At 49.2% G+C, this 24911-nt stretch overlaps 10 protein-coding genes across 10 annotated transcripts; 3 read left to right on the top strand and 7 right to left on the bottom strand.

Moving 5' to 3' along the window:
* Positions 1 to 338: 338 nt before the first annotated feature.
* N7518_001101 (uncharacterized protein) lies at positions 339 to 626 on the bottom strand (the record flags this gene model as incomplete). Its single annotated transcript, XM_057182029.1, has 1 exon — positions 339 to 626. One exon carries the CDS (start codon positions 624 to 626, stop codon positions 339 to 341), a length of 288 nt encoding a protein of 95 aa, XP_057047379.1.
* A 1601-nt stretch (positions 627 to 2227) lies between these two features.
* On the bottom strand, positions 2228 to 2712 carry N7518_001102 (uncharacterized protein; the record flags this gene model as incomplete). Its single annotated transcript, XM_057182030.1, has 3 exons — positions 2228 to 2509; positions 2559 to 2639; positions 2686 to 2712. 3 exons carry the CDS (start codon positions 2710 to 2712, stop codon positions 2228 to 2230), a joined length of 390 nt encoding a protein of 129 aa, XP_057047380.1.
* Positions 2713 to 5827: 3115 nt separating this feature from the next.
* On the top strand, positions 5828 to 6309 carry N7518_001103 (uncharacterized protein; the record flags this gene model as incomplete). The annotated part of the gene is made up of 2 exons (XM_057182031.1): positions 5828 to 6133; positions 6196 to 6309. The coding sequence occupies 2 exons, from the start codon at positions 5828 to 5830 to the stop codon at positions 6307 to 6309; spliced, it is 420 nt and encodes a 139-aa protein (XP_057047381.1).
* A 161-nt stretch (positions 6310 to 6470) lies between these two features.
* N7518_001104 (putative MFS multidrug transporter) lies at positions 6471 to 8437 on the bottom strand (the record flags this gene model as incomplete). Its single annotated transcript, XM_057182032.1, has 2 exons — positions 6471 to 7677; positions 7731 to 8437. 2 exons carry the CDS (start codon positions 8435 to 8437, stop codon positions 6471 to 6473), a joined length of 1914 nt encoding a protein of 637 aa, XP_057047382.1.
* Positions 8438 to 9418: 981 nt separating this feature from the next.
* On the top strand, positions 9419 to 9838 carry N7518_001105 (uncharacterized protein; the record flags this gene model as incomplete). The annotated part of the gene is made up of 1 exon (XM_057182033.1): positions 9419 to 9838. The coding sequence occupies one exon, from the start codon at positions 9419 to 9421 to the stop codon at positions 9836 to 9838; it is 420 nt and encodes a 139-aa protein (XP_057047383.1).
* Positions 9839 to 10456: 618 nt separating this feature from the next.
* N7518_001106 (uncharacterized protein) lies at positions 10457 to 11122 on the bottom strand (the record flags this gene model as incomplete). Its single annotated transcript, XM_057182034.1, has 1 exon — positions 10457 to 11122. The coding sequence occupies one exon, from the start codon at positions 11120 to 11122 to the stop codon at positions 10457 to 10459; it is 666 nt and encodes a 221-aa protein (XP_057047384.1).
* A 1037-nt stretch (positions 11123 to 12159) lies between these two features.
* N7518_001107 (3-deoxy-7-phosphoheptulonate synthase class II) lies at positions 12160 to 13814 on the top strand (the record flags this gene model as incomplete). The annotated part of the gene is made up of 6 exons (XM_057182035.1): positions 12160 to 12181; positions 12243 to 12352; positions 12406 to 12469; positions 12525 to 12617; positions 12673 to 12724; positions 12776 to 13814. The coding sequence occupies 6 exons, from the start codon at positions 12160 to 12162 to the stop codon at positions 13812 to 13814; spliced, it is 1380 nt and encodes a 459-aa protein (XP_057047385.1).
* A 339-nt stretch (positions 13815 to 14153) lies between these two features.
* N7518_001108 (uncharacterized protein) lies at positions 14154 to 19111 on the bottom strand (the record flags this gene model as incomplete). The annotated part of the gene is made up of 2 exons (XM_057182036.1): positions 14154 to 14718; positions 14775 to 19111. The coding sequence occupies 2 exons, from the start codon at positions 19109 to 19111 to the stop codon at positions 14154 to 14156; spliced, it is 4902 nt and encodes a 1633-aa protein (XP_057047386.1).
* A 909-nt stretch (positions 19112 to 20020) lies between these two features.
* On the bottom strand, positions 20021 to 22095 carry N7518_001109 (lysophospholipase family protein; the record flags this gene model as incomplete). Its single annotated transcript, XM_057182037.1, has 3 exons — positions 20021 to 21221; positions 21277 to 21946; positions 22053 to 22095. 3 exons carry the CDS (start codon positions 22093 to 22095, stop codon positions 20021 to 20023), a joined length of 1914 nt encoding a protein of 637 aa, XP_057047387.1.
* An 876-nt stretch (positions 22096 to 22971) lies between these two features.
* On the bottom strand, positions 22972 to 24911 carry N7518_001110 (uncharacterized protein; the record flags this gene model as incomplete). The annotated part of the gene is made up of 2 exons (XM_057182038.1): positions 22972 to 24575; positions 24626 to 24911. 2 exons carry the CDS (start codon positions 24909 to 24911, stop codon positions 22972 to 22974), a joined length of 1890 nt encoding a protein of 629 aa, XP_057047388.1.

Below are 24911 nucleotides of genomic sequence, written 5' to 3' on the forward strand. Positions count from 1 at the left end.
CTTTTTCATTCTTCCTACCCCTCTACTTTGCACTCATCGCCGCCCCCTTTCTTTTACTCTGGCCCCCACCGACTGGTGATCTGAGTCCTGAACGCCTCGGAGTTGTCCTCTACGTGTTTGACGACCCAGTCCCGATCGTAGATGTCGTCGTAGGTCTCCCCGCCTTCCTTGGCCTCGTCGAACCTGCTACACGGACTTGGTCTTCCGCCCGTGGCGCTTGCGCATGAGACACAGAGCCGGATCGCGTTGTTGTACATGTCGTCGTTGAAGATCGTGTTGAAGACTAACTTGGAGCTGTAGTCACGTTCGTGTGCAACAACGCGATCCGGCTCTGTGTCTCATGCGCAAGCGCCACGGGCGGAAGACCAAGTCCGTGTAGCAGGTTCGACGAGGCCAAGGAAGGCGGGGAGACCTACGACGACATCTACGATCGGGACTGGGTCGTCAAACACGTAGAGGACAACTCCGAGGCGTTCAGGACTCAGATCACCCTCGCCTTCTGCTCGTCCTGCGACCTCAAGAAGAACAAGGGGGTTCAGCCCGACATCCGGAAGATTGCCAGAGCAACCGAGGAAGCCACCGACGGGCTCCTGGGCACCTTCATCTTTGCGGGCCTTACTGCGCATTTGCTTTCAGCCCGACGCACTGCCCCTTTCATTTTTACCGGAGATGCCGCTCGATAAGAACTTTAGTTACTAGAGATATACAGCTATTTGGAGTCTAGCAGCCTAATGCCAATTACTTGGGTTTAGTGATTGCAAACCGAAGGCAGAGGACCCGATATCAGGGACCCAACGGGTCTTAAGACCGGGGTCTCAAGACCTGGCAGGCCACCCGACTTCCAACTGGCCCTCAACGGTTTCAGAACTCGCACAGTCGCAAATCCTAGCGTCAGAGACAGCTGATATCTTGAGGCTAAGAAACAGACGCTATAGTTCTTTATCAAAATCTAGCTCTTCTTTATCCGCTTTGAGCATCTCAGCCACCTGGACCACTTTTTTCCCGAGTTACTTTAAGGTCCTCCCCAAGTCTCATAAGAACAGTATTCGAGCCATCTTCTATTGCGGCTCGACTAACCTAGATGGCTGCGGACCTACGATTCAGGTAAGGAAGGGGCTCTCAGTTAGCCAATCTTTTCAGCCCTACTGTATATACACTACTTTGGCACGCCCTCGTTTAACAAACGTTCGGTCACAATTCCACTGCCCGCCGATTTTCCTCACGTTGGATATTACGTTAAACCCGCGCGTTAATGGTGAATAAATACTTTCCTCTCCCTACGATTTTATCATTTAATTGCGGTCAGATCGGTCTCGTTCTACTTTGAATTGATAATGCATTTGTCCGACTTTCAAATTTCCTACGGATTTCAAAGTTCGAAACAAACGGCAAGTCTATTTTAAAATATTGAACATATATTTTTTAAAAACTAGGGCACCTGATGAAAAAGGCATATGAATATAGTAAAATGTGCAGCGGGTTTTCGGCTTTCCTTGGCTCGCAATTAGTATGTCTCCAACTATGGCTCAGATGAAAGACGACTGACCTATCAAGAACTCCTACTATCCAGCCCCAATACTAGTGACAGACAAAGATCTGCAGCAGGTTGATAAAGATACACCACAACAACCTAAACAAACCGTAAGACCAAAGCGAAAACTTTAACTTGAAGGAAAACCTTTACAAATCGTGATTTGTTGTCCCATTCTTGGTCAGAGATTGCATGCAATCATTATCTGAATACAGTAAGCTACTTCAACGAATTTATTGCACAATAAGTTTGAGTTGTGTAGTTATGATTCTCCAGACGCAGTTTTTCTCCATCCGGACCTACTCGGTCCTCGGATCAGGTCTATCGTGGGAAACACCACGATTTTGGCACATCTAGATATTCCTACGAATAGAGTGATCGTCTATCGTGCGAACGACCACGATTTCGATCTCACATGATCTTCATCATGCTCGGTTGCTGAGCAGACAGACACTTTGGTTTGTGTTTCCGTTACAACTTGCTCCCAATGTGTACACCCTGTACAGTGCTTCGGGAAATCCGTTGTCACCACCTACGCTCTTTGATAGTTTCTCGAACCCGTGAGATTGTAATGTATTCCGTAACCTGATAAATAGAAGAGCTATCGTATGATGGCTCTTTGACTATCGTGCTGTTCGTACTTTCCTGCTGAATGACATACAATTTGTTTTTTAATTTCAATGCGACAATTTGGTCCTAACGTTCGTGAGAGATATGATCGTCCTGTCCCTTCATGGTTGTCGCTTCGTCTTTAGTGTCTGTTTGGTGAAGGAGAGGACTCTTCTCAATACTCGCACTTTTCTTACATATATCTTCGTTGGCATATTTGTTAACGTTACTAGAGGCTGGGATAGAGGCATAAGGGTGCGAAATGCTTTCCCGATGAGGATGGGCTCTGCCCGTTTGGATAGCGCCGTTGTCAGTCTCGCGATCAGCAGCAGAAAGAGCGAAATCGCCAGAGTCAAAGTATGTCCGTTCCTGCCAATGGTCAGTTAGTATGCGTCATAAGAAACTGTATTTTAAGTACCTTGGACTTTTGAGCAAGTAAGCCTCCACGCGGCAGCTTTCCGTACTTTTTGAGGAGACGGTTCTCGGATTTAGACAATGGCTGAGAGGATCATTAGCGTCGTTGGTTTAGGAAGGGTGGGACCTACTTCGGAATCTGGTCCTCCTGATTGCATTCTGAAATATTAGTACTGTATTTTCAGATGATTTACCAAGCCTGCGATGGGGACTGGATCTGAACAGGTATACTCAAGATTATCGGACTTGACGTTCATGACGTAATTTGTCATGTCGCGTGATGCAGGCGATTAGTCAGCTAGACCACAGAGAGCTTTAACTAGTCGTTCAGCTGACGGCCGGGTACAGAGTCAGGCCTTGATCACGAAGATTTACACTCTTTCGCTCTTTCTCGGCGCCATATCCGTGCGTTAGATCGGTAATAGGTTTAGCTCGTTACCAAGGTTGCAGAAGATTCGCAGCAAAACCTGGCAAACTGTGAATAGACCAGTGTCTGGAGAGTTTGGCAAGGTGTTACCTTCTTTCCTTTTTCGAAGAGCCTTCCGATGGCAGTTTGATCATCAAAAAAGCGCCTTTATTCTTATTTGATACAGCTGGGTACTTGACTAACATGATATTGGTCTTGCATCGAACAGGCCTCCTATTGTAAACGACTATTAAAAAAAGGAAAAAGTTTTTTACGACATTCCGTTGCGAGCATGCGATGACGTCATTTGGCACTCCAATCCGAGTGATAGCCTGGTTACCGTCAAAGGAATAATTTGCAATCCGAGCCTTCATTCTTTCATTCAACGAAAAGCCAACGCCAATTAAACAAGCCCGACAAAATGACTACGAATTATATTGTAACTGAACTTCCCTTCATCCCCTACGATCCCCACTAACAAAGACAGGTAACCTTTCAAGACTCGGCCACCACTGAGCAGATCAATACCTATATCCAACAGATCAACGGAGACGGTGGAACTGTAATCAACAGATTTCCAGACATGATCGCTAGAGGTTTCACGTATGTGATCTGTCTGCTCTAACGCTTCATCGGATGTTCTACTGATTTGCGCTCCAGTGCCTGTATAACAGATTCAATCCTCCGAAAGCTTCAGTCAGACCCTCTGATTGATCGTATCACAGCTGATAGCTCCTAAGCTCGGCGTTGGCTCGCCTAGCATCCTTTGCGTCGAATTCCCTGGATTCTTTAAAAACAACGATATGATTCATGGCTACTTGGTCACATTGACCACTGTGTTCGCTGCCTGTGTATATGTAGGGGAAAGTGATCTCTCGCTGTCACCCCTTACAATCACAGAATTGAACCAGAAAGTCGTTGCCCTTATGGATCAGGGCTGCTCCGAACCACTGACAATTTTGACTGGGAATCGCGGTTTCAATATACTAAAGAGACCAAGAAGTCATCCCAACGTCAACGAACGCTAGAGCAATGGACAAATGTATGTAATAAAGGGACGCTGCGCGATCAGGTGTAGAGCTGCCATTTTTGCTAGTGGCGTCAACGTCGTATTTGGACCAGACAGGACACTACCTTCAATTTCAGTCGTCGATGAACCATGATACATCTTTGAATGAGACTGGTTTCGTAAAGAACAAATCCACTCCTGACGCCAATGCCTCCGACTAGCGGACCTGATTAAGAGTTGAAGGACGAGTCAACCAATTATTAGTCAACCGACATGAAGACCTAGGTCGGTATGCTATCATGCATAAAGTACAACCGAGCGACCGAACCAAATAGCATAGACAAGGCAAAATACTGTCTTCTCTTACCATATGCGCGTAGCCTTTAGTGGAGTCACATTATATTGATGGGTTCCCGAGCATATCAATCTGCATTGATTTGGATCTTCAGCATCTGGAAATGTGTCAATTTACTATCGCTCACGCAGCCCTCCGCGAGTTCATGCAAAATTACCCTGGTTCAATCAGCTTTATTGGGTGTCACGAGGTTCGTTTGATTGTTTCAAACTCGGGGTTTCGGATGCACCTGGAAAACTTGCCGATGGGCTCCTGCTTGACTAAGATCCCTTTCCCCTCTAATCAGACCAAGTGGTAACCGTGCCAAGCACCCAACCACCCTGTCGTGATTGACCCGAGAGTGGGCTAGGAGACGTTCAACCGCCTTGTCATGCATGCCATGGATCCCCTATGTATTCTTGAATGAGTGACCGTTTCCATTCTGGTCCGGGGTTTAGCAATGTTGGCGTGTAAGCTGCTGGGCCAGGGGAATCCCAGGGATGCAAAATTAGAAAACAAAAATAAAATGCACCGACCGGGGTTCGAACCCGGGCTGTTGCTTGATTCCAGATATCGCTCTTTAGGAGCATGGGAAAGCAAAGTCGTTCCACTCGACCACCGGAGCCTTCTAATGATACTTATGTCGGGACTCATATTCATCCGATTCTATCGGGGCAAGACTAGAAGAAGCTAGTATGAAGGAAGAGGAAGAGAGGATGGGGTCGACATAAACATGAATCTTTTTTTTGTTTTATGTCAAGAACTAGGGTTACAATACCTAGTAGATACAGGGTATTCAGGTGACCTAGCCTTTCACTGAGCGCTCAACCACCTATACTAAGGGTATATGACAGACCCTTGGGACAGGATTCCTCCTGTGATTTCTGCGAGGGCTTCCAGGGGTCTCAGCAACTACAGGAGGGTGTCTTCCCCATCAGAAATTAGATGAAAGAATGTAAGATCTAATGGAATTCAATTGAACTGTCTCAAGGGTGGTTGATCATCTAAGACTACGGAGGGGATGAGCGAGATCACTTTCCCAATAGGAAAACAGGTTTTTCCTGTGATCAAGCGGCAGCCCAGGTTCGAATCCCGGTCGGTGCATTTATTTTATTTTATTCTAATCTTAAGCCCTTGCTAGAACTTGAAGTTAGGATAGAACTTTGGCAGACAAGATAAAATCGAGTTGAATTTTTGATACTTTACCTATACCGAGAATCATGGAAGGAGGGATACTTCTAGGCGGCAGGCACCCCGGAAAGGCGATATTTAGGCTGTCTATAAAAGATGCAGCCTACCTGGTATATATTAACCTAATTCATCAATACATGTATCCTTTGGGCTCTTACTTAAAGGCCAAAAAGCCGAAAGAGAAAGAGTAGTCCAATTTCTTAGATCAAAACCCGGGGATGGATGGACAAAATAATTATGTCAGCGCTTATCTGAACCCGGGGCTTATCGGTGACGTCGTGCTGTCAACAGAACATCAACTCTAACTCCCAACATCCGTTGAACAAAGCAAATATGTCTGATCAAATTCCCTCCGCAACTGCTGACCCAGAAACCGTTGAAACCTCCCTTCCTTCAAACGCTGAAGATCGGAAAGCCGCCGCCGCTCTCTCCTCCCTCAACACAAATGAGATCGCAACGGAGGGTGCCTCTGCCGGAGCACCGCTTAGCGCAAACCAAGAAGCTCTGGGAAGGGCCATGAGTCGGCTCGAAATAGCTGCTGGACAGGGCTCTGGCAACAACAAGGCGGCTGAGGGACCGAAGACTGATGGACTGAAAAAGAAGACAGTTAAGGTCGCTCCAGCTGATGTTACACTGCTAGTATGTTTACCATGTCTATGGCCTCGGTGCTCGTCTTTGTGCAGCCTTATTGATATATCTAGGCTGAACAGCTCGATTTAAATAAGACCAAGGCCACGGAGTTGCTCAAGGCTTATGATGGGGATGCCACCGAGGCAATGAAGGCATTCATTGCCCCATCTGTTCAGGCGTGTTGACTCAAACTATTTACTGCTTTTGGCACAATTTAATGGATCGAGTCGGAATGAATCAGGTAGGAACGAAACTTCGTTTCTACATATCAAGACTCGCTCTTTATGCTAGGGGTCTGGTTGTCACAAAGGCATGTAGACAATGGTTATCAACAGGTTGAAGAAAATCACTCCTCGTCTTCCTCTATCTCATCTTTCTTGTGTTCGATTCCCTTGCCCTCGTAAATGCTCCACAGCATAGCCCAACCAAGCAAAGACTCAACAGCCAGTGCCCACCAGACAGCCCCAATCATGTTATTCTCGAGGCCCAGGCCCAGCCCCCAACCACCCAGGAAAGGACCCATGGTCCGACCCGCACTAGCAATACTCTGTGCCACTCCATGGACTGTGCCTAGGATAGATGGATCCGTGACACAGTTGTTTACCAGGATGATAGCAGCGGGCAGGATAAATGTCCGCGAGATGACCTGTAAGCTAATGACAAACGTGAAAGAGGGCCAAATAATCCATGGTATGCGTGGAAGAACCACAAGGAAGGGCATCAGCACGTATGCAATGGGCGAAAAAGGAAGGAACGTTCGGAATGATGTCAGTGTTCCCAGCTTTGTCTGTATCATCGGGTATAGGAAGATCTGGAGTGGCAGGCCGATGAAACCAATGATAGCAGTAGCAAGCCCAACTCGAGATGATGGAAGACCTAGTCCACCGCCGAAATGGAAAAGACCTTGCCGGGAGTTCTCTGGGGCACGGGGTGCGGGCAAAAATACAAATGTCATAGAGTTGAAGGCGCTTGTGTGGAAGGCGAGCAGGAAGTGAGCCACCAAAGTCAGGACAATGTTGCGTGTCCAGATCTGGCAGAACCCTATTTTCTTATGCGGCCGTGGATGCACGCGAGAGCGAGCTGGACTTGATGGCGTAGACCAAGCACCGAGGCTGCCGTCCGTGTAAACGGAGTCATCGTCGCTGGAGCGTGTAAGTGGACGATAGTGCCGGGGTCGCCGGGTCCAAGCTCTTGTAAGCCGCTTGCCCAATTTACGACCCCAGTCTTTTCTATAACGTGCAATTTCATGGGTCTGGACGGTTTCGCTGTTAGTGACTATATGAGTGTGGACGGGGATTGACCTCACCTCATCGAGCCCAAGAAACACTGCGAGAAATGACGTAAATATGAAGATTGCGCTCAAAAGATTCGGCAATGCATAGGGCCAATGCTGCATCCACCAGACACCGTCTTTGCCCCCGATAGTAGAACCCGGGCCGAAAAATTGGGGAAAGCTGTTGATAGGATCGGCCAAAGTGCCTCCCAAGATTGGACCTATGATTACACCAATGTTGAAGCACATGGGTAGGAGCAAAAACGCGCGGGATTGATATCTAAACAGTTAGCTCAAGGCAGGTTGGCACATTGTGTGAACATATCAACTTACTTCTTCTCAGCGATGATCTCTGCAATCAGCGTCCGCATCACTCCCACGTTGCTGTTCAATACCCCACCTAGTGTCCGAAAGACCATGGCCGTCGCAAAAGATCGAGAGAAGCCAAAGCCTATACAAGACAGACAGGTGCCCATCAATCCGATCAACAGCACTCTCTTCCGTCCCATCCATTCAGCATCGGCAAGACGGCCCCACCAGACAGCGGTGATAAATTGCGCGGCTGTAAAGCAACCCTGGAGCATACCCGCCTGGGCGGAGATCTTCGAGTCTGGCAGAGATGGATCAAACGATTTGAGCTGATAAAACAGATATGCCTGCAGAGAGGTCTGCGTTAACGGCTCTGACAGTCGCGCCAAGGTCAAGATTGCCAACTGGCCCTTCTTCGGTAGTGAGCTCCAAGTCACTGGTTTCTCTTCGTCCTCCTCGACCGGCCCGAGCACGGCGTCATGATCATTATCTTCATCAATTGAGGAAAATCGCCGACGACTTGTTATCAGCGGCGCGGACTCCAATCTCCTCGGCTGGGGATTTTCGAAAATTGCGGTGTCATCGCTCTCAAGATCGGAGTCGCTTTCTGTACCCGACAAGTCTGCATGATGACCAGTCAAGTCGGAAGCGTCCTGGGAGACAGGATGGACATATTCTCGGCCCTCGTGGCGGTCTTGGCCATGGTTCTGGATTTGCGGAGAAGTCCCCATCAACGGAGATCCCGGTTCGGGAAGCTGTCACGCGAGCGCGCCTGGGGTAGATACCGATCGGATGTATGACACACTGTTGTGCGTGATTCTACCTTGGCACTTTATCTCCGTACGTAAAGCAGTCTGTAACTCTTGTAGAAAAGAAAAGTTGGGGTGAAAAAGGAGCTATGACACAATTTCACCCCACATTTGCGTGGGGTCAATGCGATGAAGATGTTGCCGAGTTAACCGCCTGGCCAACAATGGACTCGAGATATGAGACCGTAAATACTCCAGGCACGAGTTTAGTACCGCCAGTGTGCCAATTTAGATTCTACATATAGTATTCATAGTTTGTAATATGAGTGAGTGAACTGGGGTATTGAACCTTCAAGATTGGAACTAGCACGAACTAGTCTAGATTCCTCAAATAGACAAATTTCGAGCACGATCCCAATCAGCCTACTAGCTGTCGGACCTGCTCGGACGATTTCGTGCGTATATATCAGTGCTGATGGTGTCGATGGTATGAATAAAATGTGTCGGATCCAGGTCGCCAGTGAGAAAGAAGGAAGTGTGAGCGGTAAATTGATACGAAGGAAATAATACACCCCAACTTTTGCCTGAGATGAGTAGCAAATAGACAAATGGAATAAACAAGGGCCTTTGTGTACTTTTATCACTTTGACTTGGGATCCGATTAGTCGTGGTTCAGACAATCAAGCCTTTGTCGTGTCCTCGACTTTCCAAGTGGCCCCATGAAAGGCATTCATAACATACATCGTTAACTCTCGACATATTCGATCAAGTCCGTTCGATTGTACTTTCACTACACTCACCACCGCGTCGAGTTATCCTCTCAGTGCAGCTCTCATCTAATCGTCAATCGGCTATGGTCACATCCTTACTTCACTGTCTCTTTCGATCTCTTGTGTTATTTTTAGAGTATCACTTCACTAACAACTATATAGCCTAGCACAGGTCTACTAACAGACTTTCACGATGCCCTCAGCTACGGGAAACTCCTCTTCCGATGGCGTGTCCATCTGGGAACAGGCCTATCACGACGCATGGCGACACTTCCAAGCCTCCATAATGGAGGTCGTTGACCGGCTAAGCTGGCAAGACCCGTCTTCCGAAGATCGCCAAACCACAATCGAGAAGCTAGGCCGACTTACAATTGAGGTGGACAATATCCGAAGCACGGGACAAGCCATGTTTGAGCATGTCCCAGGCTGCCAGACAGTGCGAAACGAGCCTCTTACGCACTTCGTCGATGAATTCATACGGGACTGTCATAGGCTCCATTTCAAGCTGAATATGCTCGCGTGGAGACTTATGAATCGCCCGAACAGTGACAAGACAGTTTACAATCGCCTTCTCAGGCTACTGGATTACATCAAGGATCGGGTTCCAGAGTGAACCATAAATTGGGGTTTGTCGGGTTGCTTTACTCTTTATCGGTATTGATTTTGAAGATTCTAACCTGGACTATCATGAACAGTCCGCAAAGAGAATTGCCGTACGCTTTTTATGATGTTATTTGGTGGACTTGTTGACTGGCCTGGTTCTTTATTCCCGTGGACTGCATCACTACCTGTACTGATTGGATATGCTAACAGCTGAGCTTATACACAGTCCGAACCCCGAACAAGCGATTTACCATACCTTTTACGAGTGACAATTGAAATTGGATAACGACAGCGAGAGACACCGGCTGTGTTTTCGGTTCTTTCTTTTTGTAAAATATCAAGTTAGGGATCAATCTTCTTGTTTGCGATAGTGCCTTATAATGATCGATTAGCAGCATGATCAATTGATCAGTCTATATCACGTAGTACTTATGTGGGCTATAATTTATCTACATTTAAGAAGACTATTGAAAAGACCATTGAAATTACTGAAATGACAAAGCTGCATAAGCGGCCTAATATTCTTGTTTATATATAATGAAAAGGTTATTATATACACAGATTATGCACAAGAAGTCAGAGTTTATTATCAACAGCCAGGCAGGCAAATGAATAATTATGCAATGCTCTACAGGGCAAGAGCCAGAGCCAAAACACCAGCCATACCAGCAACTCCCATGGCAATGCCCCCAGTAGGAGCAGGGGCGCCACCAGTAGACTGCGAAGAAGAGGGAGAAGATGATGTAGAGCTGGAGTCGGAGCTGGAGTCGGAGCTGGAGCTCGAGACAGAGCTCGAGTCAGAGCTGGATGCGGAGCTGGTGCTAGAGATGAAGGTGGAGTCCGAGGCAGTGGTGGAAGCCGAAGTGGTCACGGCGGCATTGGAGGTCTGGTGGGAAGGAGTGGTGGAGCCAGTCTCGATGGCGCTGCTATCAGCAGTCTCGGTCTGAGTACCGGTTGCCGATGCGGTTGCCGGGACACCAGCGAGCTGGTCGTCAAAGTTGGAAGTGGCCCAGGCCTTGACGCTGCTAGGCAACGCGTTGTACCAAGCTGGGTAGGTGCCAGCGGCAGCTTCACTGATGATCACGCTGCGGGAGGCCGGGTCAATAATTTCGTCGTACCATGAGGCCGGGATGGCTGTTGCCAGAACACTCATGATGGAGCTGGGCACATCCGCGATATCGTAGGTCTCATCGTTGTCGGCAGTCTCGGTGCCTGAGGATGTAGAAGTAGGATCCGCAGGGGCGGCCAGGGCCGTGGCGGCGAGGAAAAGAGTGGTAAGGACCTTGTACTGCATTTTCAAACGAGTGTGGGAGTATAGGAACAATATTTGCTGAATAGAAGAAAGAAAAAACAAGCTGACGGAGGGCTTAATAAATATCTTCTGAGCCAGGCGAAACCAGGCCCCTTCATCTATTAGGGCCGCGCTAGTACTAAACTAGCCAAACCTAAACCACCGACGCTAACCGAAAATGGCCACGAAAGGCTTAGTCGCGAGACTTGACCAATCACAGTGCGCAGGTCCCGTGTGGTCGCCTGATTAGACCCGATTTCGACACGAGAGTTGCCTACGTTCTTCTTCGTTATTCGCCAACGATTGGGCTAATTTCCCATATCCGCCAGCATTTGCTCTGCATTGCCCCTTTTATTGTTTCCGTGGTCCGTCTTTTCTGTTCCAAATTTAGCTCCAGGGTCGGCTTTGGCCAAATCTGGGGTAGTGAAATTTCTATATCGACAAAACTCTGTCGCCCCAAACGGCATATCGTCTACACTCGATGCACTATATATAATAAAGTTCGAGAACAGCACTCATCCACTTCATCAAAGATTCCGTTAAACTCATTCAATTCTAAGTAAGTACAGAACTTATTATATAGGACATGATGCCTTCCCTATGATTGTACATGCTAAGGTTACTACTAACTAGCTTGAGGAATGAATGTCATTAGCCTGCTACATAGTGAGAGTTCAATGTGAATTGTAGTTAGTCAATAGTATTCCCCTGTTTTTGACTGAAGCTGTACTGAACTCCTAGTAGCAGTTACTGTCACACGATGCGGGATAAATATTCTGCCTTGGATATCAGGCATCAAGGTGAGTCATCCGAGTCCGTGAATAAGCGTATCACGTACACACACCACTGTTTAGTCAACTAGTTAGCTTTCTTTTGTTGCCGTCCTTGATATATTTTCCCTCATCAGTCCTTTGTTGCTATTTCTAAGAAGTTATCAATATTCTACTGCCTATTCCAACTCATTACTCATTGCATTTGCTTGTTACTGCTGGTCAAACTGAAGAAATTTGACCCCCCCACCTTTCCAGATTGCCCTCACCATGGCCGAATGGAGCCCTAGTTGTATGAGCAAAAATCTGTAAATCTGTCTCACATTTGATCCAATATCACTGACTATGTCTAGCTTGGACACAAAAGCCCATCAAGCAAGATGTCATCTACGAGGATGCTCAAGGGTTGCAAGACTCATTGCAGAAACTACAGAAGCTTCCTCCACTTGTGACCACACAAGAAGTATGTCTTTCCTTCAGACTGGATCTTAGCTATTATACTGACCTGGTTTGCAGATCATCAATCTCAAGAAGAACCTACGAAATGTCGCTTTGGGCAAAGCATTCGTTCTACAGGGTGGTATGTCGCACAAGAAAAGGATATCCCCAAAACAAGCACTAAGCATTCTGTCTAGGTGACTGTGCCGAGCTCTTCGACTATTGCAGCCAAGAAATGATCGAAGCCAAAGTGAAGCTCTTGTTGCAAATGAGTTTGGTTCTCATCTGGGGTATGTCAGACCCCCACAAAAAGCAAAGAAAACATGGCAACTAATCCACCAATAGGCGCCAATAAGCCCGTCATCCGTATTGCCCGGATTGCAGGCCAGTTTGCAAAGTATGTTTTTCATTCATTAATCCATGACCACAAAATTAATAACAAAACTAGGCCACGCTCAAGTCCAATAGAGGTCATCAACGGAGTGGAAATGCCCTCGTTCCGCGGTGACAATATCAATGGCTTCGCAGCAGACCCTGTATCCCGCCAACCAGACCCATCGCGTCTAGTCTCAGCCTACTTCCACTCCGCGGCGACTCTGAACTATCTCCGAGCCTCCCTGTCCTCAGGCCTGGCAGACCTGCACTCCCCACTAGACTGGGGCCTGGGCCATGTAATCACGCCCTCAATCAAAGAGCAATACGCCAAAACCGTACGTGCAGTAAAGGATGCCTTGCGCTTCATGCACACGGTAGGAATCGACAAAGACCGCGGCTTCGAGACAGCCGACATCTTCACCAGCCACGAAGGCCTCTCCCTAGAATACGAGCAGAGCCTAACCCGACTCCTCCGCCACCCAGCGCGCCCAGGAAGCACCACCACGGCTCCCGAAACAGGCTATTACGCAACATCCGGCCACTTCCTCTGGATCGGCGACCGGACCCGCCAACTCGGCGGTGCGCATATCGAGTTCTTCCGCGGCATCGCCAATCCTGTCGGAATCAAGATCGGGCCCAGCATGGCGGCAGATGAGCTGGTGCAGCTGCTGGATGTCGTGAACCCGGATCGTGAAGTCGGGAAGGTGACTCTGATCTCGCGATACGGCGCTGGGAAAATCGCCACTTTCCTCCCTGGTCATATTGCCGCTGTGCAGGCCTCCGGTCATATCCCTGTCTGGCAGTGTGACCCTATGCATGGCAATACGCAGAGCACACCATCTGGTGTGAAGACCCGCCACTTCACGGATATCTTGTCTGAGTTGAAGCAGGCGTTGGAGATCCACCGCGCTGCAGGGTCGTTCCTTGGTGGTATGCATCTAGAACTTACCGGAGAGGCTGTTACCGAGTGTGTGGGTGGTGCTGGTGGGCTGACGGAGGATGGACTTGGGGAGCGGTATACGACATTCTGTGATCCACGCTTGAACGAGAAGCAGGCTTTGGAGCTGGCTTTCTTGGTTGCTGGATTCTATCGTGAAGAGTCTGAGGAGTGATATCATCTATTTGGATTGACACGAGATATCTGAATGTTGAAGCGGGACAGCGAAAATATTTCGGGCATTATCATCGAGTTTCTGAATCAAAAGTCATGTATGTTTTGCAAGTTGGCCTCGTTACGGATATGAGTAAAAAGTCTAGATTTAAATCATCTAGGATTGAATTGATTCAACTGAGATTGGAAGAAAGTAGCAACAATTGTCCTTCACAAAACAGTCCAACCTATCCGGCTCGCCGTCATGGGGCAAAATGCAAGAAACGCCCAAACAAAGAGTCCCCCGTATTTACAGTGACTGGGTATGGATCTAAAAAAGCGAATAATGTAATGAATAAAATCAAGGAACGAGAGGACTACCGACGGCAGGCTTGTAAACAAGGCTCTTGCGCCTGGCAGCCTCTATGCGGAAGCGGCGCTGTCTCCTAGATTCCTCATCTTGTCCATCATCGAGCAAGGTACTCGCAGGCTTAGCACTCGGGAAAAGTCCTCGATTGCTCTGCTTTGGCGGGCAAGATTGCTGGATAAGCTTGGAGCGGTTCCCAAGGAATCCTGGTGTAGCGGGCGACATGCCAATGGCATCAAGGTTGGCAAAGTTGTATCCCGGAGTAGCAGGGAATTGGTATTTATCAGAAGAAGATTGTCGTTGGGGTGTGGACGGCATCTCCTGTTGGTGGGTCGGAGGTGTGATCTTGCGGAAACCCTCAACGGCACCGGGATTGACACCACTGCGACGTCCGCCGGCAGATGGCGCGGGAGATTCAGAAATGCGCACGAGTGTTCCGTTCACATTGCTTAGTGCACGAGGCTCCATACTCTTGCGGCGCTTAGCGCCTCCGCGCGGGATGATAGAGCTGTCAACCGCGTACGGAGTTTCATCAAGCCATTGGTTTTCCCGTTCACAGCTAGAAATAACAATTAGAAAAGCCATGTAAAGAAAGTGTACAAAAGATAAACTTACTCGAGGACCCAGCCGACTCCAACACACTTGACAAGACCCGCTGCCTTCTTGACTTTCTCGAGAGTTCGCAGGCCACCATCCTTGTATACAACATGCGTGATGCCAACTCTCAAGTCCTTGGGCTCTACACCATCACTTGGTGAGAGACTAGAACGAGGGTTCCAAGACCAGGACTTCACACACCGAGCACCCATTTGCTGCAAAAGTTCCACAAAAATACCAGAGGCATCCTCACCCTCGGTGGTATGAACATCCACATGCACGACTGCCCCATGCAGAGCCTTCTGTTCGGTGCTGATACTACGACGTGGCTTCTTGGCAGGACTGGCGGTTGCGACAGGATTACTGAGCGGAGCCATCACTGGTGCTTTTACACTGCTGCGTCTATTGGTGATAGAACGGCGCTTTGGTGTCGGACTTCTGCTCACCCGTGGAGGTTTCCGAGAAGGAGACAGAATAGGTACACTATCGTTGAGTGCCATGAAGATTGGCTTGCGAACACGCGGAGAAGACCGAGTGGGAGATGGGCTCGCGGGGGACAGACCTCTCTTGCGGCGCAGCTTGAGAGGGGATATGTCACCTTCAGCCTTCAAAGGCACTTTTGAGACAGTATGAATGGTGCGTAATTCGTCGGGCTGGACGTGAGCCTTCATTGGGGTTGAAGGAAGAATCAGAGGACCACAGTTCTCTTTGTCATCGAGTAGATGGAAGTCTTGGTCCTGATCTTGCGGGACTTGAGTGACGCAAGTATGCTCCAGTTCAACATTTCCCGAGTCAGGATCCTCGAATATATCCGTGCGTGTGCTTGGAGAATCTCTTATTTGATGGTCCTCATAAATGGAAGATGGCCGTGGAGTCTGTTCATAATCGGGGCTTATACAAGTAGTACCGCTTTGAGGTTGAGATGGTAATTCGGCAAACAAAGAGGGCGGGTTTGCCAAAGGGCTCTTTGACAAATCAGGATACGGAACAGTACCAGAATTCGTCGGAGTTTCCTTGTTGGTGCGATCCAAGGAGCCTACTAATGAAAAGACTCCACGGCGACGCGGTCGGAGTGATCTAGCTTGGGAAGGGGTATTTTGTTCCCAGCGACCAAATTTTTGTGCCAGTGGTGTAAAACCTATGCTAGCCTCAGCAGGGGATTGATGCTGACCTGCAACGCTTGGTGTGTTGAAGAGACTGGGTGCTATTAACGCAGGACTGTCAACCTGGGTGTTCAGTGTCCAGCTATTTTCTTCATGCAAGGGCGTGTCAATTATGACGTTATTGGCATTCTTGGCATCGAGGGTGGAGCCATGGTCATTCTCTGAGTTGTCTGGGCGATTTACGGACAATGGAGTAGATTCGCCGACCGCGAAACTTGGTTGTGGCAAAGGGGTCGCTTGCGTCCTTTCAAGTGTTGTAATACCCTCAACATGGCTGCTCTCATATGGTGAGGCAGGCTTCGACGATATTGTAGAAAACGCAGGCGCGGCTAGCATAGACTCAGTATCTTCCACTTCGCTCTCCTCGCTCATTACTTGTTCATCTTCCTCGGGTTGATGAATGGCCTCTTCTTGCCAGTCACGTCCACTTTCTGAGGGATGTTCTAAGTCAACTGTTCGCTGGACTTCATCGCCACTGGTCAAATGCAATGGTGATTTTGAGGGCGAAGCGAGTTCCTTCGGCTCCTCTTCCATTAGTTCTTGCATCTCCGTAGTTCGCAAAGGTTTTGGGGTCGATTCTTCGCGCCGGAATCCTGTATCAAAAGTTCGGGATTCTTCCTCCTCAATCTCCCTCTCCAATACCGCCAGCTCTTCGGGATAATTCGTGTCTTCCATGACTGAGTCGACCTGATCTTCTTCGTCGTATAGGTCATTCTCCGCGCGGTGGGCTTCTTCCATGGCGTCAAAGCAAATTGTGTCAAGCTCCTCATATTCAAATTCGCTCTCGTCATGGACATCTTCACCCTCCTCTAGGTCTGAGGCTTCCTGGAGTTGTTGGTCGTGGATATCACGCGCTGCCAGTTGGGCCTCTTCCATGGCGTCAAAGCAGATTGTATCGGCTTCTTCGCGGTGGAATTGGGCCTGGTCTTCAGGTTGTTCACTAGCTCCGGACCCTGAGTCTTCCTGAGGCTCTTGTTCATAGTGGTCCTCGGTTGGCATATTGGCCTCTTCCATGGTGTCAAAGCAAACTGTGTCAAGTTCCTCGTATTCAAAGTCGCTCTCATCTTGAAGATCTTCATCTTCTTCTAAATCCGAGGCTTCCTGAACTTGTTGGTCATGGATATCATGCGCTGCCAATTGGGCCTCTTCCATGGCGTCAAAGCAGATTGTATCGGCTTCCTCGCGGTCAAACTGAGTGTGGTCTTCAACTTGTTCGCTAACTTCGGAACCTGAATCTTCCTGCTGATTTTGATCATAGTGGTCCTCAGTTGGCATATTGGCCTCTTCCATCGCGTCGAAGCAAATTGTTTCAGGCTCTTCATCCTCCGGCTGAGCCTTATCTTGAAGATATTCACTTTCGTTGTCTTCCAGGTCTGACTCTCCCTCGGCCTCCGCCTCCACCGCCGCAGGGAGAGGGTCGGTGTTTCCATCATTGGATGAGTCTGGAGCTACTTCCGAGGCAGCAATATCTTTCTGGGTGGGAGAAATCGATGATCCCTTTCCATCAGAAGATAGCTCAATTCCAAAGATGTCTCGAGCCACATCTTCGACCATTTCAGTGTCCTTTTCAAAGGCTGCCTCGTCTGGCTGGCTTTCCCGTGGCGAGGATTTGGGGGTGGTGAATTGTGGGCGTTCAACCGTCTTAAAGGGGGTTTCGTCATTGTCCATTGGTTTACAGGGGACCACGGATGTACGAGTGGAAAATATCGAGTTTTTGAATGGCGAAGGTATTCTTTTTGCGGGGCTCTGAAACAAGGGAGTTCGAGCAAGGGCTACTGGTGTAGAAGCCTTGAAAGCCGATTGCGAGAAATTAGCACCCAAACCCTTCTTAGGTGACATCTTCAGTGGAGAAACACGTCCGGGTGTAAAATCGGGTGCGGCAATTGGATTCACACTGTCCCGGAAGAGGGAACCTCCACGATTCGGGGTGTCTTTCATGGAGAATTGGAAGGGAGATGATGGCGCTGGTCGTCTTGCGGGGCTAGACATGATCATAGAATCACTGAAAACAACCGAATTTCCAGATGGAAGAGCGAGGTGACCATTATCTGCGACTGCGTTCTGGCTGCGGTTCGGCGCAAAGTTGATTTTCCTGACTGGGGAGCTAAGACCGATGCCGTCTGATCCGTGTTTTGGGGTTGGTAGTTTCGGTTCGCCATTCTCGTCCATGAAGCTGGACGCCTTCTTGGGTGTAAAATTGATCCTCCGTACAGGAGAGCTCAGTCCAGTAGTCTCTAAACCATGCTTAACAGGCGAGTGAACAACAAGTCTGACCAAGCCCTTGGTATCGTCCTTAATGGTGTTCAATTCATCTTCTTCTCCGTCGGAGCTTGCGTAGGCTGATAGAGACTTGGCTACCTGCTTGGCCTTTTTGGGAGATAATGGTTGGGCCGTATCCTTCTTCGCTGCGGCTGGTTTCCTTCCGCGAGTGCCGGTTGCCACAGGCTTGCGAACAGGGGTGGCTCCAAGGCCGGTCTTGCCAACGCCCGCACTCTTGGTCGCTACCCGTCGACGGCCGACAGCAGAAACCTCGGGCGCAGATTCCTCTGCTTCGGAGCCCGAGACATCCTGGAATTTCACTGTCTTCTTCTTGGCGGGCCCACGTAGAAGATTTGAGCGTATAGTTGTCGAGTTGGTCGCAATCCTAATTTGGTTCGATTTCGTCTCATTCGCTGTATCAACTGCCGCACGTGTCCGTCTGCTCGTGGCCGTAGTTTCACGGGCCTGAGAGGTCTTCACTATTGTTCCCGCTCTTGGTCGTCCCCTTGTTTTCGGTGCTGCCTCAGCCTTAGTCGTAGCAGCTTCTTCGGGCAACGGATTCTTTCTCGGTCTTCCCACGCGCTTTTTTGGTGCCTCGGTTTCTCCTATCTCATCTCTGCGGGTGTTGTTCTGGGGTTTTGACTGGTCGGTGAGTGACTCCGAGGAAGCCTTCCTTCCTCGCGCAGTCACAGTTCCAGTCGCTTTTGGTTTGGTAGCTGGTCGGCCAGGAGGACGTCCACTGGGTCTTGCGGGTTTACTTGTGATAAGCCCCAGCTCGTCATCGGACTCATCATCGGTCGGGGGCGCAGTCCGTGGTGCTGGAATTGCTCTTCGGGGTGCTTTCTTCTTTGCATCGGCAGCAGCTGTCGATTTGGTTGAAGTTCGTACCGCGCGTTTTGCAGGGGATCGTGGGATTATTGCAGCGCGCGCCATGTTGATAACGCGTTGTCGTTGGTGGTCGCAGTTAGTATTGGCACGCGACGCTCATGGCGGGTTTGGGCGGTCAAATATGATATCGGCCCGATGTCGCAAGGTCGCAGATTACCGGGACTTGTCGAATTAGGTGCATGAGAAAGCAAGGCAAAGCAAATAACCCACTGTGGAGGTGGCGGCTGATCGTGGGTTGCTTGTTGTGGCGTTTCCCATAGCAACATTGGCACGTGATATGATCTGCAAAGAAAACATGCTTGTCGACAAGGATTTTACAGATTGATTCAAGGACAGATTGAATTATGAACAAAAATTATCAAAAAGTAGCAGGGTAAAAGTTGCTCTGATCATCATATAAAATAATCAAGAAGTTCAATCCGCCATAAATTGTATGTCATCAGATATATATTTCTATTAGATACCTGTATAACTAGTGTAGTTCAGAAAGGATCTCCTACTATTCCTCTCAATGCGCGTTTATTGGCCTTATGCTGGTCTAAAGCACTGTGTTGCACCTGTGTTGCACCTCATAGCAGAGCTGTAACCATGTGCAAATGTGTACAAGTCTCCATTAATTAATGATCCGAACTAGGTAGGAACTATCAGTAAGCCCAAGTTCGAATCCAAGAGGAGTAAGGCTAGGTTTATTTGCGAATGGAGAGAAGAAATAATGCTATACGGAAGTGTAAAAATGTTGATTATATGGGAATATATGCATTGCTATTGAATTGGATCCCACGGGATTCGTAGAAGTCTAGGCAAATACCAGGAAGATGAAAATGACACGAAGAACGGCTCGATGGCACATCCACCATGCTTAAAAAAAAGAAGTGTGTCAAATGGCGAAAATCTATGTCGAAGCTATTCGCATTCGAAACATGGCAGTGGGAAGAAGGAAGAAATGATGTTCTGTTACACAAGGGTGAGCATTGCCAGGGCGGATACGACAACCGCGGACAGCATGGTGGGCAAATTCACCGTACCCGTGCTAGAAGCAGTGAGGTAATATGTTGGATTATAATTGTCCGGTGTGGTGGAGTTCACAGTACCGTTCCAGCAGTACCGGTCGAAACACTGGTTGCAAATATCAGGGAGAGTGGTACCCGTGCGCTCGAATGAGCGGCTGAGGATAGCACAGCCAACACAAGATGTCCAGTTTCCATCGAGGGTGCTGTTGGCCATAGTGGCAACCTCGTAGCCATTGAGAATGATATTGTCACGCTCAGTGTTGTCGGTGCTTAGTTGGAAGGTTGAGATGTTGGACTGGTAGGAGTAAGGGGCATTGGGGATGTACACGACAAGAGGCGAGGGTCCGGTCTGGTTGGAACTATTACAGCCAAAGAAGGACGGGCGGGTGCTGAGGCCCAGGTTGACGAAGGTGTTCTGGTCTGGAACAGCAGGGAAGGCGGTGCCGTTGCCGATACCGCTGCTGTTCAGGCTGCGCTCGTAGGTTGCAACCAGGGAAGTGCCGTTTGGCCAGTAGTAGTCAGTGTCGGCTGAAGAGTCAACGGCAAAGATGACATCGACATGGCGCTCGGGCTGGATAAGAGGATGCAAAGGGACGTTCTGTCCATCTTCGCCGCCATCGACGACATCCAGAATTTTTTGCGCGGCGTACGGCGACGAGTCCGGGTTGTATTTATAGAAGGGGTTGGGATCGTATGAAGCGATATCATTCTGCGCTTTGTCTACCCCGAACAAGACTGAGGTGAAAACGTCCTTCACCAGGCTGGGGAGCGAAGTGGTGTTGATCTGGAGAAGGAACTGGTTGAAGAGTGTGGAGGAGCTTCCAATCACAAAACCAGCACTGTCGAAACCACGGATGCAGCTCTCGTTGCTCGGAAGCGAGCCACCCTCAAACTTAGAGCCTAGGTACTCGAGGGGAATGAAACCAAAGATTGTAGGGTCAAAAGTGCCAAATTCCCACGGGTTGAACTCATAGACGGTCGAGTTACTGCCAACGAGCAGTTCACCGGGATTACGGCCATCTGCAACAACGAACGGCATGGGGTAGTCTCCATCCTTGAACTCGGAGGTGTCGGCAATGGAAGACCAGGTATAGCTGAGTCCACCATTGCTAGCATTGAACATTTGATAGGAGAGTGCGCGGCCCCTGTAACCAATTTAGCAAATACGCACATGCATCCCGATAAATAGGAATAACATACCAGATATCGGTAATAGAAGTATCGAATCCAGCCTTCTTCTTCCCCTCGACAGCCTCGCCCAGTTCCTTGTAGTAACTGGCAGAATCCAAAAGCTGGATACCACCAGTATCAGGACCTTCGAGGATCGAGTTTCCAAACTGCCAGATGGAACCATCCTCATGCGTCTGCAGCTTGTCGATCGTAGTGAAGTTATTGATATAGATCGAACCCAACAACCAGCTGCCTCCACTCAGACCAGCGATGTAGGTAGCAGACTGCAGCAGACCACCTAAATGCCCAGTAGTCGTCGCATTGGACGTCCGGCTGTCAAAAGCCTTGATCGCACCGGCACCGTTCATCAACGCACGCCATCCGCCGCCTGAAACAGCGATGCCGATATTAGGCAGATTTGACGAGTTGCTAGAGTGTTTGTCGAGGTAGGCACCGACATCATAATCGCCGACTTTCACATGGTCGAAGAAATCTTTCATCGCTGACAGAGTCTTACTGCGGCGGACCTTGAGCCATGATGTCTCATTGGAGGACAAGTCCGCTGCGCTGCGAACTGTCGGTCGGCTCGCCGGGCAGTTGACAGACGTCGGCACATACCCGTCGGGCGCATTGGGAAGAGCTCGTTGCACACCTGCGAATGTGCTATCATCATTGAGCCCGCCGGGAACAGCAATTGCACCTACGAGGACATGGTGATTAGAGTGGAGAAATTATTTGGTAGACGCGTGTACATGTAAGTAAGCCAAGAATGGCGGGAAAAAAAATCTGCGAGGGGCAGCACTTACTGGACAAGCCCAGAGCAATTGAGATTAGAGCAAAAGTCTTCATGGCGGTTAGATCACAATTGTGATCAACTCTAACTGCGCAAGAATCGTAGAGAAGGATGAATTCCCATGTACTAAGGGGGGATACTTATGCAGCGAGGGTGAATACTTATGCGCCGGGCCTGCCGGAAGCTTAGCCAAGCCCCCCGATATCCCAGGCAGTTCACTTGGATGTACTCCATATGTTCATAGGGATCACGAATCATCGCTGCCGAGTGGAGTAGAGTGATGTCAAATATTCCGAAAACTCCGTCTTTCTTCACAGACTATTGAATATAGGATGAAAAATCAGTTTTCTTTCGAGGCGCAGGTCAGATTACAGCCGCCATAGAGGTAAGGCTGCCCAAATGGCGCTGGGAAGGGGCTGATGCCGAGAGTGTCATGTGATAATATCGATGTGGCCAAGTAGGCATCCGCATTTCCGTAGCTTTTATTGGAGTAAGTTTCATGAATGGCTCTAGGGCTAAGAATGCCTAAAAATGGACGCCTCTCAAATCACTCCACAGTTAAAAAGGATCTGGCGGAAGTCCAAGGTGGATCAAATCGAGAGGCCGTAATTGGATCGCGTGTATTGCCTTTTAAGGACTGTAATCGGATCGTATCTACTGCCTCATAGGTACAGATCCAAGGTTATATACTCTAGGCTATTATGGCGTGGAACTGAGGCTATGGATGTCACGAATCGAGATCGGCACTATTTGAAAAGGAGCTCAGTTTGACCTTACTACCAAATGACATTACAGAGAAGCAGTTATCAGAATGAACTCAAATTTGAAAAAAAAGCTAACTACCAGCTGAATCGATTGAGATGTGACAGAAGCGTCACTTCACTTTGGAAGGTCATCATCTCAATCGAACCAGGCAAAAGCAAAGTCAGCATTCACCCACGACTAGGGCCAACCTCGGCATGGTCGCCCGGGCTCTCGCTAGCCTGCACATGACCCTCGGGCAAGTTGTTCAACTCGTCCTCCTCTTTATCCAGGCCCCAGAACTGGACGATGAAGATGGCTTCACCGACAAAGGTCAAGATGGCGAAGATGCCGTAGTTCCAGGCCAACAGAGGGGCCCTGGAAAGCGGTATCAAAGTCTCAGCTATGGCTGCGGAGACAGCGTTAGTGAACATATTGATAGCTTGGACGAGGGAACGCATATTGCGAGGTGCCTTGGAGTAGGCATACTCCATTGAGGTGATGACGGCAAAGATCTCCGATACAGCAACCAGGACGTAGGATCCAGTCTGAGCCCAAACAAAGATATGACATGGGTGGACGCTTCCATCGTCGTTGGGGCAGGTGTTAGCTCCGAAGCCACAAGGCGAAGTCAGGTAGATGTAGGACTGGAAGACAGCAGCCCATATCATGGAGAGCGACGCCAGCCAGAAACCGAGGGCAATCTTCTTAATGGCCGTGAATTGAAGGCCCATTTTACGCAAGATGGGGTAAAGGAACTTGTCGCAGATTGGGACGAAGATGATCAGCGCCAAGGGGTCAAGGTTGTTCACAATCTCGTTCGGGACGCCTTTCACGGTCATCGTGCTAGCCTGTGCGTTGAGATTGTTCGTCAGTTGGTTGTAGGCTAGCCAGTAGAATGGGAAATAGAAAAAAACTGCGCAAGCTGCAAATCCACGGTGCACTTCATCCACCCATGCATCGTCAAAGGTCATCCACCTGGGTCGGGATTGGGGTTCGATGTTGGAGGGCTTCGCGGTGTCCCAGAAAGTGCCATCGTGTGTTCGTTTCCACATTATGTATGGATTAAAGTGCCAGCGGTCGCGCATACAAAACAAGATTGTCATGATGGCCTTGTAAGTTACCGAGCCCGCCGGGGGAGACTGGCGATAGAGCTTGCGACCCCACCACATGATGGGTGGAGTAGTCAGGAACATGAGCGTGGGAAGCAGGAAGGCCAACCAGAAGCCGATATACTTCTCCGTATAGACCATGCCGATCTGACCGACCAATGCGCCTATGTTGATAAGCAGGTAGAAGTAGTGATAGATACGGCTCTGAGTGATAGTCGGGTCGACGACAACACGCTCACCAGACTTCAGTATACGCACCTTGAGATTGACAGCAGGTATCTGCTCGACAACCAGAGCGGATATGTTGGGCTTGAAGCCACCAGTACCCAAGCCCATAATTATCACACCTAGAATGAACACAGCGAAGGAAGCATCAGTATTCATAATCACCGGTGGAATGGCAGAGATCACCAAAATGATGTGACCTAAAATGGCGGCCACAATAGACCAGGAGATGGTCTTGTATCGTCCCCAGGACTCGTCGGCGATCCAGGCACCCACTAGAGGAAGGCAGTAGCACCAGAGGGTGTTGAAGGTGTTGATAGCGCTGGCAGTTTCAGCACCGTTACCCAAAGCACCAGAGAAATCCTGAGAGCTAGGGCCACCAGCCCCGGTTGCGTGGTTTGATCCGGGAGGGCCATTCGGGGCAGGAAGGGGGAGAGCATGGTTCACGAAGTTAGAGTCTGTGTTTCAATGTTAGAATAGTATCTTTATGGGGACGTGGCTGTCTTACAGAGAACATGAGTTCCGTAGTAGGAAAAACGCTCGCACAGCTCAACAAATCCGATGGTGTAGACAACCCAGGGAATCGGAGCTGAGACGCGATGCAAGGCGTTGGGGCCATGAAGTTCATCTCTGGTTGGGTCCTCGTCACCCACGCCAAGATTGTACGACTCGGGGATGATACTCTTCTGAGCGACCTCAGTGCAAACTGGGTTACTTTGCAAAGTGGTATTGGCAGGCTCGACATCACGGATAACGAGCGAGCTCGAGTCCAGGTCTGTGGCCTGAGCTGCCAT

Source organism: Penicillium psychrosexuale, assembly GCF_028828465.1.
Source record: "Penicillium psychrosexuale strain IBT 29551 chromosome Unknown utg000001l, whole genome shotgun sequence".
Classification (NCBI taxonomy): Eukaryota; Fungi; Ascomycota; class Eurotiomycetes; order Eurotiales; family Aspergillaceae; genus Penicillium; species Penicillium psychrosexuale.